General features: G+C 45.8%; 1 protein-coding gene across 2 annotated transcripts in view; it reads right to left on the reverse strand.

The window, feature by feature from the left end:
- The window catches only part of Rufy1 (RUN and FYVE domain containing 1), a 51,501-nt gene extending 40,765 nt beyond the window's left edge, over nucleotides 1–10,736 (reverse strand). For both annotated transcript variants that reach the window (XR_009057405.1, XM_057774780.1), the window contains exons 1-3: nucleotides 10,216–10,736; nucleotides 1,569–1,742; nucleotides 270–387 (exon numbers count right to left, since the gene is read on the reverse strand). Coding sequence is in view for 1 of the 2 variants with exons in the window: in XM_057774780.1 (XP_057630763.1) it covers nucleotides 270–387; nucleotides 1,569–1,742; nucleotides 10,216–10,525 (602 nt within the window). In the remaining variant the exon portion in view is untranslated. The remainder of the gene's footprint in view (nucleotides 1–269; nucleotides 388–1,568; nucleotides 1,743–10,215) is intronic.
- Between the last annotated feature and the right edge of the window lie 13,484 nt (nucleotides 10,737–24,220).

Here is a 24,220-nt window from a genome sequence, read left to right on the forward strand (position 1 = left end):
GCTGTAGCCTCAACAACAAATTTAAACTATGTGAACCATGTGGCACGAGGCAACTGCTGTCTTCGTCCTGAAGAGCAGGAGTGTGAGGCCCAGGAAGTTTCAAGTCTTAAGGTCACGTGAATAGTGTGCAGCACAGGTGGGATTAGATTAGAGCCCAAATTGGGTATGGTTCCTGCCAGAGTGTTCCAGATCAGAGGAGAATCGAGGGGAGGCAAACAGCAGAGAGTAAAGAGCAAGTGTTCAGGCGGTTATCACTACTACTTACTCACTTTAGTTCTGGAAGATTCCTGACACTGGTAGCTATATCTGATGCTTCGGGGCAAAGTTTTTCCACCAGCTCCAAAGGACCAAAGAAAGATTTATTTTGGCCAATGAAACTCTTCTTAACTAAAAGGAAAAACAAGACTGTTAGACACAAGAACAGGGCTTAGTTTTCTTCCGGGGGCCCATAGTCTCTCTTTCAAAAGCCAGGCAGTGTGATACAGTCCCACACTCAATTCTGTGAGCCAGACTTTTGGACTTACAGCGGCCACAGAACAAATCAGCTCTGCTTTCCTTTGGCAGTGAGCTTCCTCTGTCATCGTGGTCTTTCTTCAAGAACTTGCTGCTTAAGAACCGAAATCTGCGAAATCTGGCCACTTCTGTCCTGGTGGCAGCATCAGTGCTCAACTCCTAACTGTAACAGCCACTTCCCTGCCGAACTGCCACCATAACCTAACTGATTTTCCTAGTATCTTCATGTCCCTACCCTTATAATTTGTTCTCAATTTGGCGAAGTATTTTTCTTTTCTTTTTTTTTTTTAAGATGCAAACTAAGTCACATTTCCTCCTCAAACGCCTCCAAACTCACTTAGAAGAAAATACAGCTCCTGTCATGACCTCTTAAGGGCCTGTAGGATCCAGCCCTCCCTGTTTCCCAGGTCTCATCTCCCATTCTTTCATCCCACACTTCCTGGTTACCAGGCATCTGCCTCAAGCCAAGGTTGATCTCACTCAGGACATTTGCACCTTTGCATCTATTTCTTTTTGTCTCTTGTGCAAGGAATGTTGTGGACCCAAATCTCTGCAGGGTTCTCTCGTCCTTAAGTCTCAGCTCACAAGTCAAGCCTGCAGAAAGAACTTTCCTTCGTGCGTCTGAAATACCCTGACTTCATTCCCTATCATTTTACTTGTTTTGTTTCCCTGAACTAGTAACATTTTGTAATTCTGTGTTTCTGTCACCGTCTTGGCCTTTGAAACTATGTTCCCCATGGCCACCGACGGCCACAGGTCTTACTAATGGTGCACCTGTAGTGTGGCTCGTGCAGCCTAGGGACTGGAATGCCATGTGCTGGCAATGTAGAACACGGCAGATTTTAAGCCTTACTATTAGAAAGTGCCAACCAGAGAACTAAGAACGGTTTCTGCGGCTGGCAGTGCCATTTGCACTGGACAGCACTGCTCTAGATCACATGGAACCTGTCTGTTTTGTGCGCACCTCTCCTCTCTACACCTACCACAATGCTGGGGACTAGCGAGAGCAAAGACTTAGCCCAAATTTCTATGCTCCTGAACGCCCCCAGGCTCACCTTTCAGCCCATGTTTGAGGCAATGCTCCATCACTACAAAGAACTGCTGCAGGGGGGCGTGGTCTGCATCCAGACTGCGTCCCAGGCTAAGGGCAGACTGGAGTAAGACCTTAATGCTGAGCTTCATCATGTGCATCAGGTTGGCACGCTCCTCCATCATCTGGCCCTTGGAAGCTGCGGGCACAAGCAAGGACAGATTCGTTAGTGGGCTGAGAGGGGTGTGAAGGTGAGAGGGGTCAGTGGCGCGGCAGAGGACCAGGGGCTTGCTCAGGGTGAGGACGCACTGGCGGGAGGATATCCAGTCAAATCGCAGTCCATCTCTGTTGGCCACAGCGCCTAAGCATCCACCTGGGCTTTGTGTGGAATCAGAGACTGATGCTTCCTCGCGTTGCTAGAGCTATGACTCTAGCAAGACTCGCCGCGATTGGTTTCTTCCCTGACCAATGAGAGGACGCAAAGTCTAAGCTGCTTTGCCCCCAAGCTAGAAGGCAAACAGAGGAAGCAGCCCCGCCCTCGACTACTCCTATTGGATAAAGCCAGCTCAGAGCCAGCCACAGAGGAGGACAGCCATTTTTTACTGTCTGACCTTAGACCGAGTAGGAAAGACACTTGCTTCACCCGGATTCGGGATGTCCTTATATCCTACTATGCGTGCCTTCAGGAAAGCGCCCTCCCTTCCTTTCTAGACCCCGCGCCTTTGTCCACGACGTGTGGCCATTCTATGTTTTGCACCCATTTAAAAAAGTTCGTTAGAAGTACATTCATTTCTACTATATTCGTCTTGTCATTTTGTTTGCAGAGTTTAGAGTCCGTCTACAGTTGGTATGGGACAGCTAGAACAAGTGCTTAAAAAATGTTCGCTTAAGCCCACGAAAACGACATGCTAGAGTTTGAAAAGTTTAGACTCCAGGACTGGAGAGAGATGGCTCTGTGGTTATGAACATGTACTGCTCTTTCAGAGAACCCAGACCTTACCACCGCCTGTAAGTCCAGCTCCAGGGCATCCTGCCCTGTTTCCTGGACTCTGTAGGCACCTGCTCATACCCTTCGCCCATACACACAAAATTAAAAATATAAAAACAAATCTTTTAAAAAGTAGAGGGGCTGGAGAGAAGGCTCAGTGGTTAAGAGCACTGACTGTTCTTCCAGAGGACCCGGGTTCAATTCCCAGCACCCACATGGCAGCTCACAACTGTGTGAAGATCCAGTTTGACACCTTCACACCAATGCACATAAAATAAAGTTAAATAAACCATAAAAAAATATATACATAAAAAAAAAACAAGTAGACTCCAAACTAAAAGCCCCCACAGGAGTACTAGCTGCAGGGTGAAGAGGTCTCCCCGTGGTGTGTTCCACCCTTTAATCTTGTCCCTTGGTGCAGGAAGATGGGTGTGGCAGCGTGTTCCTGAATCCCAGCGTGTGGGAGGTGGAGGTGGGCGGTCAGAGGCTCAAAACTAGTCTTGTCTACATAGCAAGTTTGAGGCCAGATTGGACTAAATGAGACTCTGTCTCAAAAAGCAAAGAAAACCAAACAGCTGTTCACACCATGACCTGAGGAGACAGACACGGGATAACTTCTTCCAGAGTGTTTGCCGCTATGCTACCTCGTCTAGCTTTCAGCACTTGGCTCAGCTCGCCTCTTGCCCCGGCCCTGTGAAGAGCTAAGACTCCACCCAGCCCAATCTAAGTAAGTGTGAATTAAAGACCGCCCCCCCTCCCCCATAGGCGCTGTTATTCCTTCAGACAACTCGCTCTAAGATGCAAGCGGTGCCTTTCTGTATATCCAGTGTGTGTGAAAACAGGGTTGTTGGGAAAGGAGAGCTGTGTGCAAAGATTTAACAGTACATATGAGTACTCATGCACACAAGCATGTGTAAAAACTCCCAACTATGAGCCCATGTGGGATATTGTAAAAGAAATATTCAAAGCACCCACAGCATCCCACAGTAATTTTTCTTATCCTTCCTTTTTTTTTCCAAGACAGGGTTTCTCTGTGGAGCCTGTCCTGGAACTAGCTCTTGTAGACCAGGCTGGTCTCGAACTCACAGAGATCAGCCCACCTCTGCCCCCTGAGTGCTGGGATTAAAGGCGTGTGCCACCACCACCCAACTCCTTCCTTCCTTTAATGTTGTTCTGCTACCAGGCTGGAGAGATGACTCAGAGGTTGAGAGCACTGGTTGCTTTTCCAGAGGTCCTGAGTTCAAATTCCACCAACCACATGGTGGCTCACAACCATCTATAATGAGATCTGGTGCCCTCTTCTGGTGTGCAGGCAGAACACTGTATACATAATAAATAAAATAAATCTTTTTTTTTTTTTTTTTTTTTGGTTTTTCGAGACAGGGTTTCTCTGTGGTTTTGGAGCCTGTCCTGGAACTAGCTCTGTAGACCAGGCTGGCCTCGAACTCACAGAGATCCGCCTGCCTCTGCCTCCCGAGTGCTGGGATAAAATAAATCTTAAAAAAAAAAGTTCGGCTACCATTCAACTTCTACCACTGAGCACCCGGGGCAATATTGCCACAGAGAGGGTATCGGGGAGCCTGGCCTGAAGTGCTGGCCACTGTCTTGTCCCTGTTTCTCCTAGCCTTTGGTAGAGTGTGTGGCTTATGAGCTGATGGTTTAAACATGGCTGACCTGTGGAGATACGTACACCCAAACTAGCAGTTCCTTCAACTGTGACCCTTAAGAAGCCATGCTCATATTTTGCCACATTCTGTGACTGTTATTACTTAATACTTTCATTGAATTGCCTAATTTCAAAACCCGACATTATGACACTTTACAGAAGACGTCACCTAAAGAGAGAGGTAGCCTTGTGCTGTGACTGGAAGCGGAGCATAGGCTTGAGAGAAATATGGTCTGGGTTCAAGTTTCCCTTTTAAAGGGTGGGATAGCAGGACCAGCAGGATGGCTTTGTGGGTAAAGGTGTGAGCTGCCAGGTCTTACCGCCTGAGCTCAGTAACCAACCCACAAGATGGAAGGAGCAAACAATCCTGAAAGCTGTCCTCTGACTTCCACATGCAGCGCTCTCTCTCTCTCTCTCTCTCTCTCTCTCTCAATAAATAAAATGTAATAAAAATGGATGGGTAACTATCACCTGGGTCCCCCAAACAATTCATAAAGCCCACATAAATCTGGGCCAGGACCAAAGTGCCATGTCAATCTTCCTTTCCTAGAGAGAAGCTTCACTGATGGGTGACAGTCTCCTCCTCTGCGGCTTGACTAGTGTGCTGTGAGTCCACCCTGCCCTGAAATGCAGAGGACTCAGAGGGGCTTTGTCCCTGCTCTTCCTGCCCACTCATGGTTACAGTGGAGTTGAGGAGTGTGAGGGAGAAGTTTCAAAGTTTTTGAGAAGGCAGACAGGGATCCCACATGAGTTTGGCTCCAAGTGCCCTGCCATGCTCCCCGGCCCCAGTGTTAGTTCCCACCGTGACTGCAGCCTGTCTTTCCACCGTCAGCTAAGTGACAAGTGCACCCCTTAAAAGCATCCGTCAGGCACACTTCTCTCTCTTACACCTCTCTTGCTTCTCTTGTCTCTTGCCCCTCCTCTTCCACGTTCTGTTTGCCTCTCTCATCCACACTCGGAGACAGCCTTTCGCTCTCTTCCTCCCCCAGTAAACCTCTTGCACTAACTCTGTTGCACCTGGAGTTTTACTTAGTGGCAATACCTTGGCAGGGGCCACCAAAGGCGCCCACTTCTCCTTTCCTTTTTATCCTTTCACCGGCCACTTCATCATAAAACACACTTCATTCAGAGCTGGAGAGCTGGTCCAGTTCATTAAGAGTGTGTGCTGGTCTTAAAGATGATTCCAGGGGCTGGAGAGATGGCTCAGCAGCTAAGAGCACTGACTGTTCTTTCAGAGATCCTGAGTTCAATTCCCAGCAACCACGTGGTGGCTTACAACCACCTATAATGAGATTTGGTGACCTCTTCTGGTCTACAGGCAGAATACTAAATAAATAAATAATCTTAAAAAAAAAAAAAAACCCTAAGATGATCCCAGCATAAGGAGCCTCACTCCACAGCCTGGTCTACAAGAGCTAGTTCCAGGCCAGGAACCTACGGAGAAACCCTGTCTCGAAAATTCAAAAAAAAAGGAGCCTCACTCCAGCTCCAGGGGATCTTGTGCCCTCTTCTGGCCTCTACAAGTACCTACACTTATGGTGTGAACATAAATTTACCCAGGTATGTGTGCATGCACACACACACACACACACACACACACACACACAATTAAGTAATTCCTCCCACACAAATTCAATGAAAAGTATTACTGTATAATTTATTTTGGGGGGGATGGGAATGATAGGAGTCTCACTATGTAGGTTAAGCTATCGTCAAACTTACAGTAATTCTCCTGCCTCAGTCTCGCTAGTGCTAGGATTACAGGAGTGAGGCATGACAGCTCACTGAAAAAAATCATCATCAACTCCAAGCAGGTTCTGTAAACTTTGCCCTTTGGTCCCAGTGGCTGCATTGAATCCACACCCACTAAGCCAGCCCTATCACCGTCCCAGCTACTGTGGAGCTGGAGTTAAGGGGGGATGGTATGAATACAGCTCTAACACTAGTGTGGCATTCAGTAAGCACACTGTTACATGTTGTCTACGCTTTACGTCATTGCAGTAAAGGAAAACAGGGCCTTTCCAGGTACGCACTTGTTACGAGTCTGGGGCCCAGGCATGATTTATCTGTCAGTGGACAGTGTGACCTGTACAACAAGGCTTCAGTCGATGGCGATCAAGGACAAGGTCACAAGGGGACAGAAGAACTCCCAGCGCCTGTGACCCTGCAGTTGTGTTGCAGGATATTTGATCACACTGTGAACACTGAGATTGCATTAAATAAAATCAGCAATAGGTTGAGAGTAAGCAACCAGTTGATTGGAAGTAACCAAAGAATATGAGAGAAAGTTGAGAGGTTGGAGAAAGAGAGGCACAAAAGAAGAAGGGAGGGATATCTGGTTGGAGGAGGTTTGTTTTTAGGCAGAGCAGGTGAGGGTCTCTCTCTCTCTCTTTTGGTTTTTTTCGAGACAAGGTTTCTGACCAGGCTGGTCTCGAACTCACAGAGATCTGCCTGCCCTCGACCTCAAAGAGATCCGCCTGCTTCTGCCTCCCAAGTGCTGGGATTAAAGGCGTGCGCCACCACTGCCTGGCTGCGAGGGTCTCTTTTTGGGACGACTGCAGAGGAGAAAGATCACCCAGCTGTTTTCTCTGCCTCTCTGAGCTAGCAGGCTTTTACCCCAGCATCTGGATCCTGAATTTTTTTTTTTTTTGGCAAAATAAAAGGATGGAGACTAGATAAAACGTTTGTCTCCCCGGCGGGATGAGAAGACTCCCCTGGCCAGCAGCGAGGTGGCTGAGGCCGCTCTGGAGACAGTCAGCAGGATCAGGTGAGGCTGCTGTGCAGCAGAAATAAAAAAAACAACACTTGTAAAACTGCATTCCTCACGCACCATGGACAGCCCTGTAAACAAACCTGCTGTACTGCTAGAGGTACAGAGTACAGCCCACACATTCAAGCATCCTCACAGAAATCTGGTACAGAGAAATCATGGTTACTGGCTTATGCACTCTTTATATTATGCTTTTTATCATTATTGTAGTATGTACGCCTTCCACATTTAACTACAGTTAACTGTGACATGTGATGGACTGGCCTGATTCCATTTTAAGATTAAAAACCATCTTGTTACAAGGTCAAATTAAGTTCATTCTTGTTTTCTGTGAAAATGCGATTGACCACGTCTTGAGCCATTGTCTGGAATTTGACACATTCCACACCCTATACCCTGACCTCCACTCTGATAAGATAGGATATTCTGCCAAATAATCTTGAGGTCTTCTGCCAAATTCCTATATAAACAAAAACCTTTGGAAAACCTCTAGCCTTACAATTTTGGGGCTAATATAAACCCCATCCTCTCCTATGTTTGATGCTATTTTCTTAAACCCGACTTTAGGGAAATAGCCCTGTCTGACAGAAAATAAAGCTTGCATAATTTGAATAACGAATTAGGGTAATGGTCTTTACTCTCGTTCCGTGGGATTAACAAATGTTACCCATAGGGTGGGGGGGCATATTCTAGAAAAAGGCATAATGAACACAAGTGATACAGCTCCTTGTGCACTGTTTCCTGAAGATTTTCCAGTGGGACAAGACAAGGAGGTAGAAGAGTGATAGTTATGATCCTGACCTTTGAGGCCTAAGCTAATGTATCTTAGTTAAAATACACACACACACACACACACACACACACACGCCCATATATACATTGAGGGGGTTTGTGTGTATGCCACGGCACACACACAGTGAACGGAGATCAACTTGTAAGAGTCCGTTCTCTCCTTCTACCACGTGGATCCTGGGGATTTAACTCAGGCCATTGAACTTGGAGGTAAGCACTTTTACCTACTGAGCCATCCTGCCGACCTATGTTTATATTTTAAATTGCAACAGCGATTGTGCACATTTAAGTTTATGTGTGTTTGTAATGATCATCAGGGAGACTGGCACAGCTATAACCTCAGCTTCCCTTTGTCTGTGTGGGGAACATTTAAAACCTCTCCATTAAGTGTTAGAAAATATTTAACAGTTGTTGCAGACATTAGCTATTCCAACTATGCTGCAGAACTCCAGAAACCATTCCTCCTACCCAGTTCTACTCTGAATTCATTAACCAGCCCCTATCTATCCTCACCAAGCTTCCTGAGACTTTGGGCACTGTGGTCTGTTCTCTATTTATCTTTGCTCTTACCCAAAGGCTTAAGTAAGAACTAAAACCAAAACAACTTTAAATAGACAAATGATAAGATATTAATATAAAGAAATAAAATATTTTTGATTAGGTATATAATGTGTGTTCTAAGCTGTTGTTATAAGAATCAAACAACAAGCCAGGCGGTGGTGGTGCACGCCTTTAATCCCAGCACTCGGGAGGCAGAGGCAGGCGGATCTCTGTGAGTTCGAGGCCAGCCTGGTCTACAAGAGCTAGTTCCAGGACAGGCTCCAAAGCTACAGAGAAACCCTGTCTCGAAAAACCAAAAAAAAAAAAAAAAAAAGAATCAAACAACAACAAAACAAAAAACCAGGGCTGATGAGGTGGCTCACAGGGGAAAGGCTCTTGTTGTCAAGGCTGGTGATCTGAGGTCTACCCACACAGTAGGAGAGAACTGACCTCCACAGATAAGCCAGGGTGCGCAAGGTAATAAAAAGTAAAAAACAGGGTTGGATAGGTGAAGAAGGGGTTGCCTTGCAAGCATGAAGACCTGACTTCGGGGCCCAAGCGTTCAACACTGGGCATGGCACATCCGCTAGCATTCCCTGACTTTAGTGGCCCAGCCTTAAACAACGGGCATGGTGGCATCTGCTAGTATTCCCAGTGCTGGCAGAGCCTGGAGGGTCTCCCTGGACAGTGTGGCCAATTGGTGAGCTCCAGGTTTAGTGAGAGACCTTGTCTCAAAAATAAGGTGGATTAAATAGTTGAGGAAGATACCCAACATGGACCTCTGGTCTTCAAGTGCACAAACAGCACGAACACATCTGAACCCATATTCACACAAAAAAGTAAAGGTTATGAAGCAGAAAAGTTACAGTAGTAAATCAAGGTTAATATATATTACCAAGGAAAGAAGTGTGGTTTTTTGTTTGTTTGTTTGCTTTAAAATAAACTCCAGGTAACAAAGTCTACTGTACACATGAAGACTCAGGCATTTAAAGTTAACACTCATTCTATCACAGCAACTTGAAGACTGCATGGTGAAGCATCATTATTTATTATTTATTTTGATATAGGGGCTCACTATGTAGAGCAGGCGGGTCTCTAACTCACAGAGATCCACCTGCCTTTGCCTCCCCAGTGCCAGGATTAAAGTAGAGCAACACAACGCCTGAAACCATGGCTATCTTTTATACTGTATTTTTAGGTAGGTCTAGAAACACACATACCACTGCATTAAAATTAGCACAGCACCGAGTGCAGTAACACACTGTGCGGGCAGTATGCACCTGCATCACCATGCCCAGAAGTCAAAAATAAAATAATCATTTGTTTTTACTGGTATGCTGAAATTCTAGTCTAGCTCTTAAGAGCTAAACTGGGCTTTACAAGGTAGTTGATTAAAAAGAAAAAAAATCCTCATTTCATAGGTTGGGAAATGCGAGTAGGAGGGGTGATGGCTTGTTCACGTCCCACAGGGCGGTTAGTGGCGGTGTATAAAGGGAACTAAAACCTCCTGACTCTGACTCGCCGCTCTAACCAACTTTGGAATACGGTGTCAACCTCAGTCGCAGGTGCACAACTGGCTAGCGGCCGGTCTGTTAACAGGGGACCAACAACAGACTTCGTTTCTCAAGTATGCAAAACATAAACACAGGTGACTTTCCGCCTGAGCCTCTCTCTCATTGAATCCTCTTATTTTAAGTCAATTCGTGGTCACGATGCCGCCGCTCTGGGGTTCACAAAGACAAACACAAGGTGGGAGGGCAGTCCCCGGCCGCAGCCACCCTGTCTCGCGCTTCTTCCGCTGGGTCGGACCATAGACAGAACCCCGCCCCCCGCGGAACAGGTCGGCCGGGCAGCTCGTCCAACTCTCGGGCTCCCCTAGCCCTGTAGCAGCCCCAGCCCGCGGGACCCCGGCCTACCTGCGCGCTCCCCACCGCCGCCGCCAGCGCCGTCTCCGAGCCCCGCGGCCGCGCGCAGCGCGCTCCCGCAGCTGGCCGACAGGTTCCCGGTGGCTCTGCGCGCTAGCGTCAGGATGGGCGCCGACCAACCGTCAGCCGCTCGGGGCCGCGCCGCGCTCCGCAGCTCGCCGTGGCTCGGCAGCTGGCTCCGGTCCACGATCTCGAACTCTTCCCCCGACTCTCGGTCTGCCTCGGGCCCCGGCTGCGGCCCCGGCTCCTGCTCCGGCTCCGACTCGTGCCCCGCCCGGCGGCACTCTCCGCGGGCGGCCATGTTGGCCGGTCACGTGACCCGCTGCTGGCCTTTCTGGCGGCCTCGCGCTGCTCCCCGCGGCCGCTTCCCTCCCTCTCTTTTCCTGCTCGCCTGGGCTTGCTCTCCTGGAATATCGCTCCGGGAAAGTACGACTCCTCAGAAACGCCGGTGATCCCCAGCCGGGAGTACCTGAAAGTTCCTTTTGAACTTTCTGCTTCCTAGGACTTGGAATTCGCCTTAGTTTAGCGGTCTGGCAACCCCCTTGGTCCTTGTGACACCACTTCCTCTTCGGAACTTTCATTTCATGACTACTTTTTTTCCATTTGAGAGACACAGTGTCACTGCTGGAGTTTTATTTGTTGTTGATGTTGTTTCCCAGACAAGCCTTCTTTTTGCCCAGGCTGGCCTCAAAATAGGCCTTGGAGCTGGGCAGTGTGGTGCCTGCTTTTAATTCCAGCACTTGGGAAGCAGAGGCAGGCAGATCTCTGAGTTTGAGGCTAGCCCGGTCTACAGAGCGAGTTCCAGAATAGCCAGGGCTACACAGAGAAACCCTGTCAAGCAATGTGTGCTTGACTATGGGTTGTTTTTTTTTGGGGGGGGGCGGGGAGTCGGGGCAGTTCTGGTAATTGAACCTTAGACTCACACATGCTAATCAAGATCTCTACCACTGAGCTGCGTTCCACCCCCAGCACACACACAACCAACAGGGACATTGAATTTGTGATCTTCCTGCTTCCATCTCTCAAGTCCATCTTGAGAGCATTTAACACCCTGCTAGACATTTACTCTACCAACTGAGTTACATTCCCAGTCAGAATCTCAATTTTTAATCCCAATACTTTAATCCCAGTATTCAGGGCCTAGAACTCAGTGCTGTAGCACTAGCTGGCCTTGAATTTACGGTGATCCTCCCGCCTCTGCCTCCTGAGTACTAGGAATACACATGTGCCTCACTTTGCCAACTGATGTCCAATATTTTTGGCTTTATTATTTTTCTGCAGCATTCTTCAGAACAGGCCCGAAAAGGGCTGCTGTGAGTCAGAAGTGTGTGTGCGCGATTGCACATGCTCTTTGCTTTTAAATCAATGAATATGAATGACAACTTGTCAGGCGAGATCCACAGTGGTAGACTGGAAATGAGATCTGGTTTTTGCTATTAATTAAGTGTTATAGGATTGAACCAACCTCATTATTAAATAAGATTTCACAATAACATAGCACACAGTCTCCCTTATGATTATTGTCTCTGCTTTTCAACTTTGGCCTGGATAAGTCACCAAACATATATGTGTTATTCAGCCTGTTTTCTTAACAGGAAAAGGAAGGGATTTAGCCAGATTGAGATGAAAATGTCAATAGAATTTAACAATTTGCAAAAACAAGGACATGGACCACATTAAACTCCAGAACTGCCAGTATTTAAAATTGCTGGAAAGTTTCAGGTCAGGCGTGGTGGCACACACCTTTAATCCCAGTTTTTGGGAAGCAGAGGCAGGTGAAACTTGGTGAATTCAAGACCAGCCTAATTTATATAGCCAGTTCTGGTCCAGCCAGAGCTACACAGTAAGAGCCTGTCTCAAAAAGTAAAATAAAAATGAAAAGTTGAGGCCGGGCGGTGGTGGCGCACGCCTTTAATCCCAGCACTCGGGAGGCAGAGGCAGGTGGATTTCTGTGAGTTCCAGGCCAGCCTGGTCTAGAAGAGCTAGTTCCAGGACAGGAACCAAAAGCTACGGAGAAACCCTGTCTCGAAAATCAAAAAAAAAAAAAAAAAAAAAAAGAAAGAAAGAAAAGTTGTGGTAGAGATCAAATAATTTCACCTAAATCTCTGGATTCTAGTCTTTTCTCGAATCATTGATAGATTGGACAACTTAGACTATGTTTCCTGGTGGTAACACACTGGTGGTAGTGGCTAGATGGCTGCCCTGAGAGATTATCTGTTGTACTCCCTTTGGCAGCACAGATACTTCCGTTGGAACAACATAGAGAAGTCCAGCCGAGTGTCCGTGCGCTCCAGGGCACAGAGACAAAGGTTCACGTTGTCTAGGTCATTATCTTCGTTTCAGCAAGCAGCAGAATGAGAAGCGTGTGGTTGAGCCCTACACAGGGCCAGGCTCAAGTTCACTGACCACCGGAAGATCCACTCACATCTTAAAGAATGAAACCTCCCCCAGAAGTAATGCAGATGAATCTGAAGACCTGGGAAGTGATTCATCCTCTGTATCTTTACAAGGCTTGGTGGTTTCTGTGGCAGAAGTGTCTCAGACAATCCTGCCTAGTTGGAAATCTGGCTGAGGCTAACCCAGATTCTTTGATTCCAATCTTAATTCTCCTAGCACACTGCACACAGTAAATTTAGCTTTCTTTAGGTACTGTAACATGTTTTTTTGAGTGAATGCAAGTTAAAGAGGCTACAGCAGAGTGCAAAGGGCTATAGAGGTGGGTGGAGAGAAATGTCAATGGAATCTGTGTAGAAGAGGAAGCGGAGACCAACCCTGGGTTGAAGCTGCTGCTGTGATCTAAGGGAGGGTCCTGGCTGAAAGACAGGCTTCAGGATGGAATGTAGGTAGGAATGGAAACAGGTTGGACCAGAAAATTGTGTGTGTGTGTGTTCAGGCCCAGCATACAGTTCAGTGGGCAGCAGTGCTCAAGCTGGCCTGAAGCTCCAGGGTCAGACTGGTGCTTTCTGATGGTTGGTCCTCTGCTCACGCTGGGTGCCGGGTTGGTAGGCCATGCTATCTTAGATTAAGGTGTCTGTCAATTTATGGGGTCCAGGGAATTACACCCTTTTCTTGGTTCGATATGGCCAATAAGTTCTTGGGCCTGGTTTCCCAGGTATGAATATTTTTTTTTCCAAGATAGGGTTTCTCTGTGTAGCTTTGCAGCCTGTCCTAGAACTGGCTCTGTAGACCAGGCTGGCCTCTAACTCACAGAGATCTACCTGCCTCTGCCTCCTGACTGCTGGGAGTAAAGGCGTGGGCCACCACTGGCCCGGTCCAGATATGATTTTAAAATATACATGTTCCTCCATCATTTCAGTTCCCCTGACAAACCTATAGTTTTGTTCCATTCCCAGAATAAGACATTCAATAAGTCTGTGTTACCTGCTTGGTGCCTGGCAGATGGTGAGGTTTGTGGGTCCATCTTTGGCTACACTCATCCTTGAGAGGCAGAACTCGGGGGCAACTCCATTTCATCCCGTCTGTCAGTCCATGTCCCCCTCCCATACTGTTCAGCATGATCAGTCTCCGCTTGTAAAAAAGTTTCAATTTTCTAAAGTTAACATTACTAACATAATTCCTGCACATTCTAGTTTAGCCATTAACTCTGCCTGACCAAACCAGATCTCAAAGCCTCTGCCAGTCTTGATCCTCAGTGCTGATAAAATTCCCCACCTGTAAGAAAAGTTCTCTTTCTCCTACCTTCTCTGATCTGATAAGAGGCCTTCTCAGGTTTATTCCAAAACAAACCTGCCCCATGACCATTGAGCCTCGTTCTTTTCTCTTTACATTTTTCCTCCTCCCTAAACAGAGCCCAAAGCTGTCTGTATAACAGTGTCTCCTAGGGCACAGATGAAAATATCCCTGTCCAGGCGGTGGTGGCGCACGCCTTTAATCCCAGCACTCGGGGGGGGGGCAGAGGCAGGCGGATCTCTGTGAGTTTGAGACCAGCCTCGTCTACAAGAGCTAGTTCCAGGACAGGCTCCAAAACCAGAGAAACCCTGTCTCGAAAAACAAAACAAAACAAACAAACAAAAAAAAAAACAAAAAAAACAAAACAAAAAAAAAGAAAATATCCCTGTCTTGGGGCTGGAGAGATAGCTCAGAGCTTAAGAGCATTGCCTGCTCTTCCAAAGGTCCTGAGTTCAATTCCCAGCAACCACATGGTGGCTCACAACCATCTGTAACGAGGTCTGGTGCCCTCTTCTGGCCTGCAGGCATACATACAGACATAATATTGTATACATAATAAATAAATAAAGATTAAAAAAAAAGAAAATATCACTGTCTTATACACCATGGAGTAAGAGTAGGACCTAGCCTGACCTCAGGATCCTTTGTTAAGACAAAAGAGTCTCTTCTTGTAAGCTCTACCTCCTGCTTTTTTCACCATCGTGACCCATCCAGGGTGTGGTAACTTTGGTTGTATATTCAGCACTGTGAATGGGAGGAAGCTGCTGGCTCCAGAGTTAGCAGTTGAGGGTTTTAGCTTCTCCAGACCTGGAGATCCGATGTTTTCTTGAGGAAGAGACCTGGTCAGTCACCCTCATCCTTTTAGACCATAAAACCCAATATGGACAAGTTCAACAGAACCATCATATACAGGCTGCCCATGCGTGCCTCAGCATTGCCAGGGCATACATTTCATTTGTCATTCTCTATGTGACGGGAAAGTGTAGAATTTATTTAAAGTCCTGGCTGGAGTAGTCGGACCATCTCAACTAACCGCTTTGAAATTGTTCTAGATACAGAATTTTGAGGAAACTGCAATAGAGGCATTCTGAGAGGCTGGATCACCTGGTCTACTTGTTTTCATTGGTGTCTGGTGCTTTTTTTCTGAAAACACACAAAGTTTCTTTATGTTTTGTTTTGTATTTTTACATATCAATTCCAGTTCCCCCTCCCTCTTCTCCCCACTCCACACACTTTCCCTCACCCCACTTCCCATCTGCTCCTCAGAGAGGGTAAGGCCTCCCTTGGGAAGTCAACTAAGTCTGTTCCGTCACCTTGATGAGGCCAAGGCCCTACCCGCCGAAAACACACAACATTTTAAAGGTAGCATATACAGCTGTAGTAACACAAGTATGGAATGTGAGGTGTGTAAGAGTTAGCTAAAGATTTTTTTTTTTGTTCTCTGTTTGAGCAAAAAAGGTATCTGTTAACTTTATAAGTCTTTTTGGACGGTATAACCAAACCTCCATTCATCCATATGAAAGGATGACATATGATAATAAGTCATGAGGACTCTGTAGCCAACAAACTTTATTATGTCTCATCGAGTCTCAGAACTGTTCCCATGCCAAGGGATCAGCATATATGTCACCTGCTTTGCAGTTTTTCTTTTTTTTATTATTCTTTTTTGTTTCTTTCTTTATGATTGTAGCCAAGATTTTCAGAAGGCCTCCCTTGATAAAATCTGGTCTTTATTATTTTTGAAGTAATCTATAACTTTTTGTTTCCTGTGGAAACAAAAGCAAAACCTCTCCCCTAATGGAGCATACTTTTTGACTTCTTTCTGAAGTTAAGACATATAAGACATATATCTTCAAATATATAGGTTGGTTTAATTTAGCAGCTTCCATAATCCGATGTTTCTCAGCAGCGATTTTATTTTGTTCACTAGCATTTAAAAAATTTAAAGTCACCAAAATATTATACAGGACCCAGAAACCCTGTGTATTTCCCCTCTGTATGTGGCTTTTTCCTTTTATATTGCTTTGTTCTCTCTTTAAAGCCCTTACTATTCTTAAACTATTATTTTAATATATATGACTGTCTATGACTGTCTATACCAATTTTCCTTTCTTTAGCACCTAAGCACATTTTTAAACATGCCGTATCTGTTTAGAGGTTATCTCATTCTGGACCTGACTTTTTGTGTGTCTGCAGCCTTCTCTGACCAGCCAAACCTTAAACTGCTAAGCAGAGGCTAGGCAGGCCCTCTGCTGGGTGGATCAGCTTAGCACAGCCTGGTGGCTGGCTCTGCCCTCTTCAGGTTGGTGAGAGTGGAGACCCTTGGCTGGAACTAGTCTTTCTGCCCCAGCTCCTGTAAGCACTCCTACCCAGTCTCTCACAACCAAGCAGCTCACCACCACTGTTCATAAATCCCATTCAAGTGCTGGGTAGCAGGGCCTCTTGAAAGAGCCATGCCTCTCTGCCACAAACATCAAGCCTACTTGAACTTTTTCCTCCCTCAGCTTTCTCAGGCCCTATGTGAATTTATATGCCTCCTTGGGCACCAAATGTAGCAAGTTTTCTTGACAAAGTATCTTTGAACTGCCAGTCCACAAATAATGACCCAGAGACTTTTTATTACGAAAAGCTTGGCCTTAGCTTAGGCTTTTCCCCAACTAGTTCTTATAACTTAATAACCCGTAATTTTTTTAAATCTTAGTATGACACATCTGACTTGCTCTGAGTCTGCAGGTTATTAAACTAATCAGAAGGTGCCTTGTCGGAGACACATCTTTATAGTATAAACAAATATTCCAAAACAGGGCAGGATGGGGGAATAGTTCACCCCTTCTCTGGTCCACTTCTGCTTTACAGACAGGAAAGGAAGCCCTACCTCAAGTGGTTATCCCCACCCACACCAAGTGGTTATCTTCCTACATTCCCCAAGTGGTTCAGCTCCTTTCCCGGCCTCCTGGGAGCTGAGAATACAGGCATGTACCCCCACACCTGGTACTGGGAGGGTTTTGTTTTTGAATTCTGTCTCAGTCAGCTTTGTGCCACAGTGACAAAATAACTTAATACTCAATAAGGGAATATATATATCTTAATAAGCTTTTTGTTTTAATTGTTTGAGATTATAATGTAATTAGACCACTTCCCCCTGCCTTTTCCTCCTTCTAAGTCCTCCCATTACCCCTCCTTGCTCTCATTCAAATTCATGGCCTCTTTTTGGATTTATTGTTGTTACACACATATATGATTATGTATATAAATATATATTTCTAAATATACAAATAAAGAGAAGCTCTCTCACTAGTGGTAGTTTAGGAGTAAGAATGGCCTCAGTTTTTGAGGCAGCAAACAGTGAAAAGAGAAAACAAGTGCCCTAGGCTCCTTTTTGCTGCTACAACAGAATAGACCGACCCATCTCTCCACCCCACCCCACCTCCACCAAAGAAAAGAATGTTAGAGGAGAAAAGGGATCTTTCAGCTCACATCTCCAGAGTGCAGCTACCACTGCAGGGAAAGCACAGAGGCAGGAGCTTGAAGCAGCTGGTTTATCACATCCCTAACATAGAGCACAGAAAAACGAACACACGCATACTTAGTGCTCAGCTAGCATTCTGCACTGAGACAGCCCAGGGCCCAAAACCAAGGGAATGGTGCTGTCCACTCTCAGCCTGGGCTTCCTGTTTCAACTAAAGACAACCTCCACAGACATACCCAGAGACCAACCTGATCTACGCAACCCCTCACTGAAACTTCCTTCCCTGTTGGCTCTAGATTGTGTCCATTGAAAATTAAACAATCACAAGTGAGTAAATTTTTCGGCACACTGAGCCAGGCTATGCAGCTATCCAGACAAAGTCTTATTCAAACATGTGCATATCATTAACTAACACTCTCAAGCAGGCAGCTCCTCAGATGTTTGCTCACACAGTGACTCACACTGGAAAAAAGTCTAGTTTCCTATGACTCAAAATCCAGAAGCAATAAGAGCAATAATGGATGCACTTTGTTACACAGAGAACAAGACCGGTTCTGGAGAGATGGCTCAGTGGGTTCCTACTCACTCTTACTGCAGAGGACCAACGTTCAGTTCCTAACTGGTGTGGAGCAGCTCACAGCCATCTGGAGCTCCAGTTCTAGAGGAATTGATGCCCTCTTCTGTCTTCCTTGGGCACTATGTGCGTGTGGTGCACATACGTGCATGCAGGCACACTCTTCAACTTCAGATGATGTGTATGCCGATCTCTTCCTCTCTATGATATATATATATGATATATATATGGAATATAACATATATGTTCCTTTTTATCTAATAAAATTTCAAAATAATAGGGCTCATTATGGCATTTCCATACATATGTACCACTGTGCTTTCCCTATTCGAACTCCACTATCCTCTCTTTCCCCTCTTCCCCTGTCCTGCTATTCCTCTTCCTTTTCCCAAATAGTACCTTTCCTGCTTTATTTTTTAAATATTTATTTATTTGTTTATTATGTATACAGTATTCTTCCTGCAGGTCTCATTACAGATGGTTGTGAGCCACCATGTGGTTGCTGGGAATTGAACTCAGGACCTTTGGAAGAGCAGGCAATGCTCTTAACCGCTGAGCCATCTCTCCAGCCCACCTTTCCTGCTTTATGTTGTGTGCACGCATGTGTGTGAATACACACATACATCTAGATTCTGCATATAAGAGAAAACATATGATATTTATCGGACTATTGGAGTAATATGATGATTTCCGGTTCTATTCATTTTCCTGCAAAGTGACATAGTTTTCAGACTGGCCTAGGATTCAGTTCTTAGTTCAGGCTGGTGGCGCTCATCTTGCCTCTGTTTTCCAAGTGCTGAGATTAGAGGAGCGTGTCACCATGCCTAGGTTTAAAAGATTTTTATTATGCTGGGCGGTGGTGGCTCACACCTTTAATCCCAGCACTTGGCAGGTGGATCTCTGTGAGTTCGAGGCCAGCCTGGTCTACAAGAGCTAGTTCGAGGATAGGTTCAAAAGCTACAGAGAAACCCTGCCTCAAAAAACCAAAAAATATTATTAATGATTTATTTAGGCGAATAGGTGTTTTGCCTGCATGTTTCTGTGCACCACTTGCACACTTAGTATCCACAGAGACCAGAAGAGGGCGCCAGATTCCCTGTAATTGGAGCTACAGACAGTTGCTAGCGGCCATGTAGGGATGGGAAAGATGGTTCAGTTGATAAAGATGCCTGTCATACAAGAATGAGAACCTGAGTTCAGATCCCCAACACCATCATAAAACCCAGCATTTTCTGTAAGCATCTCTAACCCCAGCATTGGTGAGGTAGGGAAAGAGAAAACAGAGACACAAAGATCCCTGGAGCTCACTGGCCAGCCAGCTGAGTCAACCACCAAAACCACCAAGCTTCAGGGTCAGTGAGAGACCTGTCTCAAAAGATAAGGCAGAGAGTGAGTGAGAAAGACACACACTGCCAATCTCTGGCACACATGTGCATGCACACTTAAACATGCAAATACCTATAGCAATATGTACATATCACACACACACACATGCAGAGAGAAGTTGACAGAGAGAGGAGAGAGGGAGGAAGACAGAATTCACTTTTTTTTTTTTTGATTTTTGAGACAGGGTTTCTCCTTAGCTTTTTTGGTTCCTGTCCTGGAACTAGCTCTTCTAGACCAGGCTGGCCTTGAACTCACAGAGATCCGCCTGCCTCTGCCTCCCGAGTGCTGGGATTAAAGGCGTGTGCCATCACCGCCCAGCTCAGAATTCACTTTTGTATATGTTGCGTTTGAGATATCTAACATTCTGTTGAGGTGTTGACTAGGTGATTGACTAGTTGAGTCTAGGGAAGATCTGTGAATTTAGATATTATTAGCGAACTGACAGTATTTAAGGTACAAACCCAGGGCAAGATAACTATATCAGTCGGATAGACTTGGGCATCTGCCTTGGTAACAAGCAGCTCCTAAATTCTTGTCATTAGACTTTAAAAAAAAACAAGTTTTTTTTTGACAGTCTTATTATGTAGCCCAGGCTGGCCTGGAACTTGTGATCTCCCTGCCCCCGCTTGCCAAGTGCTGGAATTTCAGGCGTGCGCCATCACACCTGGCACCACACTCGGTTTCTTGCTCATATGAAGCCTGGTGCAGGTCTGGGCTTCTTCCCAGCCCATCTGTCTCTCGTAGAGTGACTCAGCCATCCAGCTGCTTTGGTGTTTGGTCCCACATGTGAAGATCTTTTCAAATAGCTGCAGCCCGAGAAAAGGCAGCTGGAGAGTCGTGTGCCAGGGAGTACTGGGAAGTGACCGCTCTCTTCTGTTCACAGCTGAGGGGCCAGATCCAGTGGCCCCGTTCCACTTGCTGGCGCAGGAGGAGAGGGGGTCAGATGAGCCAAGGGAAGAAGGGGAAGTAGGTGGGCAGAGAGGGGAAGAAGGCCACAGAAAAGTAGAGCCAGCAAAGTGGATGGAGGAATGTAGGCGGCGGCAGGCAGCCGGGGGTGTGGATGGGGGGCAGTAGATACCACAGAGCCCAAGAGGAAATGATCAAAATGGGCAGGAAAGCCAGCCGCAATCACATCCCTTTAGGAAGCCGGATGAGGAGTACTGAGAAACGGAGGCCAGCTTGGGCTGTATGCTGAGACCCTAGCTCCCACTCCCACCCCTACCCCACCTCCTCCCCACCTCCCTCCTCCACCCCACACCCAGCACAAGAAGGGCAAAACAGGAGAGAGGTGACTGAGGACTAGCAGGCAGAAACGAGCTGAGATCTTGATTAAAGTAATTTCCCAGAACCACATGCAAAAACCAAGCAAACAAAAGCCTGTTTGGAGTGGGCTTAAGAGAGACGGTGGGGCATGAGGAGGAATGAGCAATGAGTAAAGGCAAAAGGCTGTGAGAGGAAGTGGGGTAAGGACGGTGTTCTGTTTGTTCTTTTCAGTCAGGGCGGGCGACAGCGTCTTAATGTGATGGAGAAGGTCCGGGAGTGTGGAAAGCTGATGGCTGGCGATGGACAGCACCCTTGGATAGGTGAGGGATGGGCTGAGAGATGCGCCGGCTGTAGGTGCAGCCTGAATTCCTCTCCAGGGGAAAGGCAGAGGCAGTGGTAAGGATTCTGAGACTAGACAATTCCCTGGAGGGGCGGGCGGCACACTCATATCCTTTTTATTCAGAAATTTTCTTGTTTGTTTACCTTCTGTTAATTTATGATGTTGTGGCACTGGAGATTAACCCAGGGTGACATGCTTCCTAGGCAAGTCCCTAACCACTGAGCCCTTGCCCTAACACATGGGATTTTTTTTTTTTTAAAGATTTATTATGTATACAGTGTTTTGCCTGCATGTCTGCCTACAGGCCAGAAGAGGGCACTAGATTTCACTAGAGGTGATTGTGAGCCACCATGTGGTTGCTGGGAATTGAACTCAGGACCTCTGGAAGAGCAGCCAGCGCTCCTAACCACTGAGCCATCTCTCCAGCCCCAGGATTTTTTTTTTTAGAGAAATGTAATAATATTTGAATGTTTACATAGTGATATTTATGCTACAAAATTACATTTACCTTTGAGGTTGCAGTCAGCATTAATATGTCAATTACATTAGCATTCCATGTTAATTTTTATAACACTGGTACAAGATCATTAACTCCCTTGCTGGTCAGAAAACTCAAGTCGGAATCCCATATCTACTACTGAGTCACTGGAGTTAGTCACTCCACCTGTGAGAGAGCCATTGCTGGAAAATGGAGGCAAGGCCTACCCATGAAGTTGAGGGAGGAAGCCTGCTGGTCGGGAATGGATGCCCCCTTGAGGACTTCGGCCTGCCCGTTAGTCTCTGGGACCCAGAGTTGGGGTGGTTTAGCGCATGCTTTGTGAAAGGATTAAAGGGCTCAGTGCAGAGGGGTCACATATGCAGAAGACAATGAAAAGTTAACTCTTCTACATACAAGTCCTAAACACATAGCACACATGCATAGGTGTTCCACAGAAAAACACACAACACATGCCAGCACACACCACACACAATACATACACAGGAAGAATTCACATAGACACAATGTACTGCAGCAAAACACATGTTACGTGCACATACCACACACAATGTGACTGACACACATAGAATACTATGTATATATATATCCAGCCAAGACAGGCACATACTATATGTACTTATCCACTCACAAAAACACAAACATTGCATGGCATATACTATATCACATGCATACACAGGAAACCACATATATGCTTCACACTGCATATATGTATATATATATATCATTCAGAACACACATACAAATCATATGCACATGCTACATGCACACACATTTATATCATACCATATGAACACATGTCATGTTCACAAAACACTACATATCATTGCACACTCACAACCCATGCCCACACACTTCACCTGCTCATACACCATGTGCCGCTCGTAAACCGTATGTAGATTTAAGGCAGAAACGTGATCCATAACCAGAAAGTGCGATAGCTGAAAGCGCCACTAGGGGACACTGTGCCACTTATCCAGAAATTGGTATTTGCCTGCCTTTAAGCAGTAATGATCAGACTATAGACAGTAGTTTTAAAAGTATAGCCCCAAATATTTTCATAATAATGTTAAGATTTCATTTGCCTTATACGAGCACATACTTCTCATTCTCCCCTGAGTATGCAATGGAATTTTCCAGAGAGTCTGCAAGATGTGTGCATTCAATAGCCTGAACGCTGAAGCAGATGTGAGAATCCAGCTGTCACCCACTAAGCCAGGAATCCTTTTAGAGAGCTGAAAATGTTACCAAGTTGCTCTTCAGACTAATTTAAAAATTTTGTTTGTTTGTTTTTTTTTTTTTTTTTGAGACACTGTTTCACTCTGTGGCTTTGGCTGGCCCAGAACTCACTCTGGTAGACCAGGCTGAGCTTGAACTCACACCTGCCTCTGCCTCCCGAGTGCTACAGTTAAAGAGTCTCCCACTATTCTCAGCTTCTCACTCATTTTTAATATCATGTAGTTATTGTCATATAGCATAGTTAAAATGCAAAACATTCATCATTTTTATTAAAAAAGTTTAAATAGCAACGGTCTGAGCGCTGGCCGAGAGGTTGGGAGCGCCGCCCGCAGAGGTGGAGGTCGCCGGTTCGAATCCCGGCTGCTGTGTGTCTGTGTGCTTGTGACATGTGCGCATGCGTCATACTCAATTGGGGGGGGGAGTTTGAAAAAGCCGGGAGGTGGTGGCGCACGCCTTTAATCCCAGCACTCGGGAGGCAGAGGCAGGCGGATCTCTGGGAGTTCGAGGCCAGCCTGGTCTACAAGAGCTAGTTCCGGGACAGGCACTAAAGCTACAGAGAAACCCTGTCTCGAAAAACCAAAAAAAAAAAAAAAAAAAAAAAAAAAAAAAGTTTAAATATTCTAGAAGCTGAGGAAATGACTTAGCAGTTAAGAGCGCTTGCTGTTCTTGGGAGGAACTTGTTTTTGTTGTTGTTGTTATTTTTTGTTGTTGTTGTTGTTTTTTTTTTTTTGGTTTTTTCGAGACAGGGTTTCTCTATGGTTTTGGAGCCTGTCCTGGAACTAGCTCTTGTAGACCAGGCTGGTCTCGAACTCACAGAGATCCGCCTGCCTCTGCCTCCCGAGGGCTGGGATTAAAGGTGTGCGCCACCACCGCCAGGCTCGTGGGAGGAACTTGGTTCAGTTTCCAGCACCCACACTAGAAGGTTCACAACCTTTTTTAAGTCCAGCTCTGGGGAAACTCACACTCTTTTATGGCCTCTGTGAGCACCTGCATGTGTGTGATGAACATATATACACTAATACACATACATAAAATAAAAATTTAAATATTAAAAGTATTTTTAAAGTTTAACTACACCTATGTGTTGGGGGAACCAGAACATGCATGCAGTTGCCTAGAGAGGCCAGAAGAGGGCATCAGATCCCCCTAGAACTGGAGTTACAGGCAGTATTCAGTCCCCCAAATTTTAAATACTTATTAAATTGAAATATGATAAATTAAAAATTGTTTCTACCTATTGTGTCTAACATGGTGTTTTGAATGTGTATTCATCATGGAGTAGTTAAATCAAGCTCATTAGGCAATCGCTCTACACGCTTTTTCAGTGATGAGAACAGTCCATCTACTCTCAGCAACTTTAATACCATCTTAACTAACAAATATTACTAAAAAAGATTCATAATTCATATTTTCTTTTTTTTTAATACATACATTGCCCCAAATCCCCTCATTTTCTTTTTTTTTTTTTTTTTGGTTTTTCGAGACAGGGTTTCTCTGTGGTTTTGGAGCCTGTCCTGGAACTAGCTCTTGTAGACCAGG

Source organism: Chionomys nivalis, chromosome 7, assembly GCF_950005125.1.
Source record: "Chionomys nivalis chromosome 7, mChiNiv1.1, whole genome shotgun sequence".
Taxonomy (NCBI): domain Eukaryota; kingdom Metazoa; phylum Chordata; class Mammalia; order Rodentia; family Cricetidae; genus Chionomys; species Chionomys nivalis.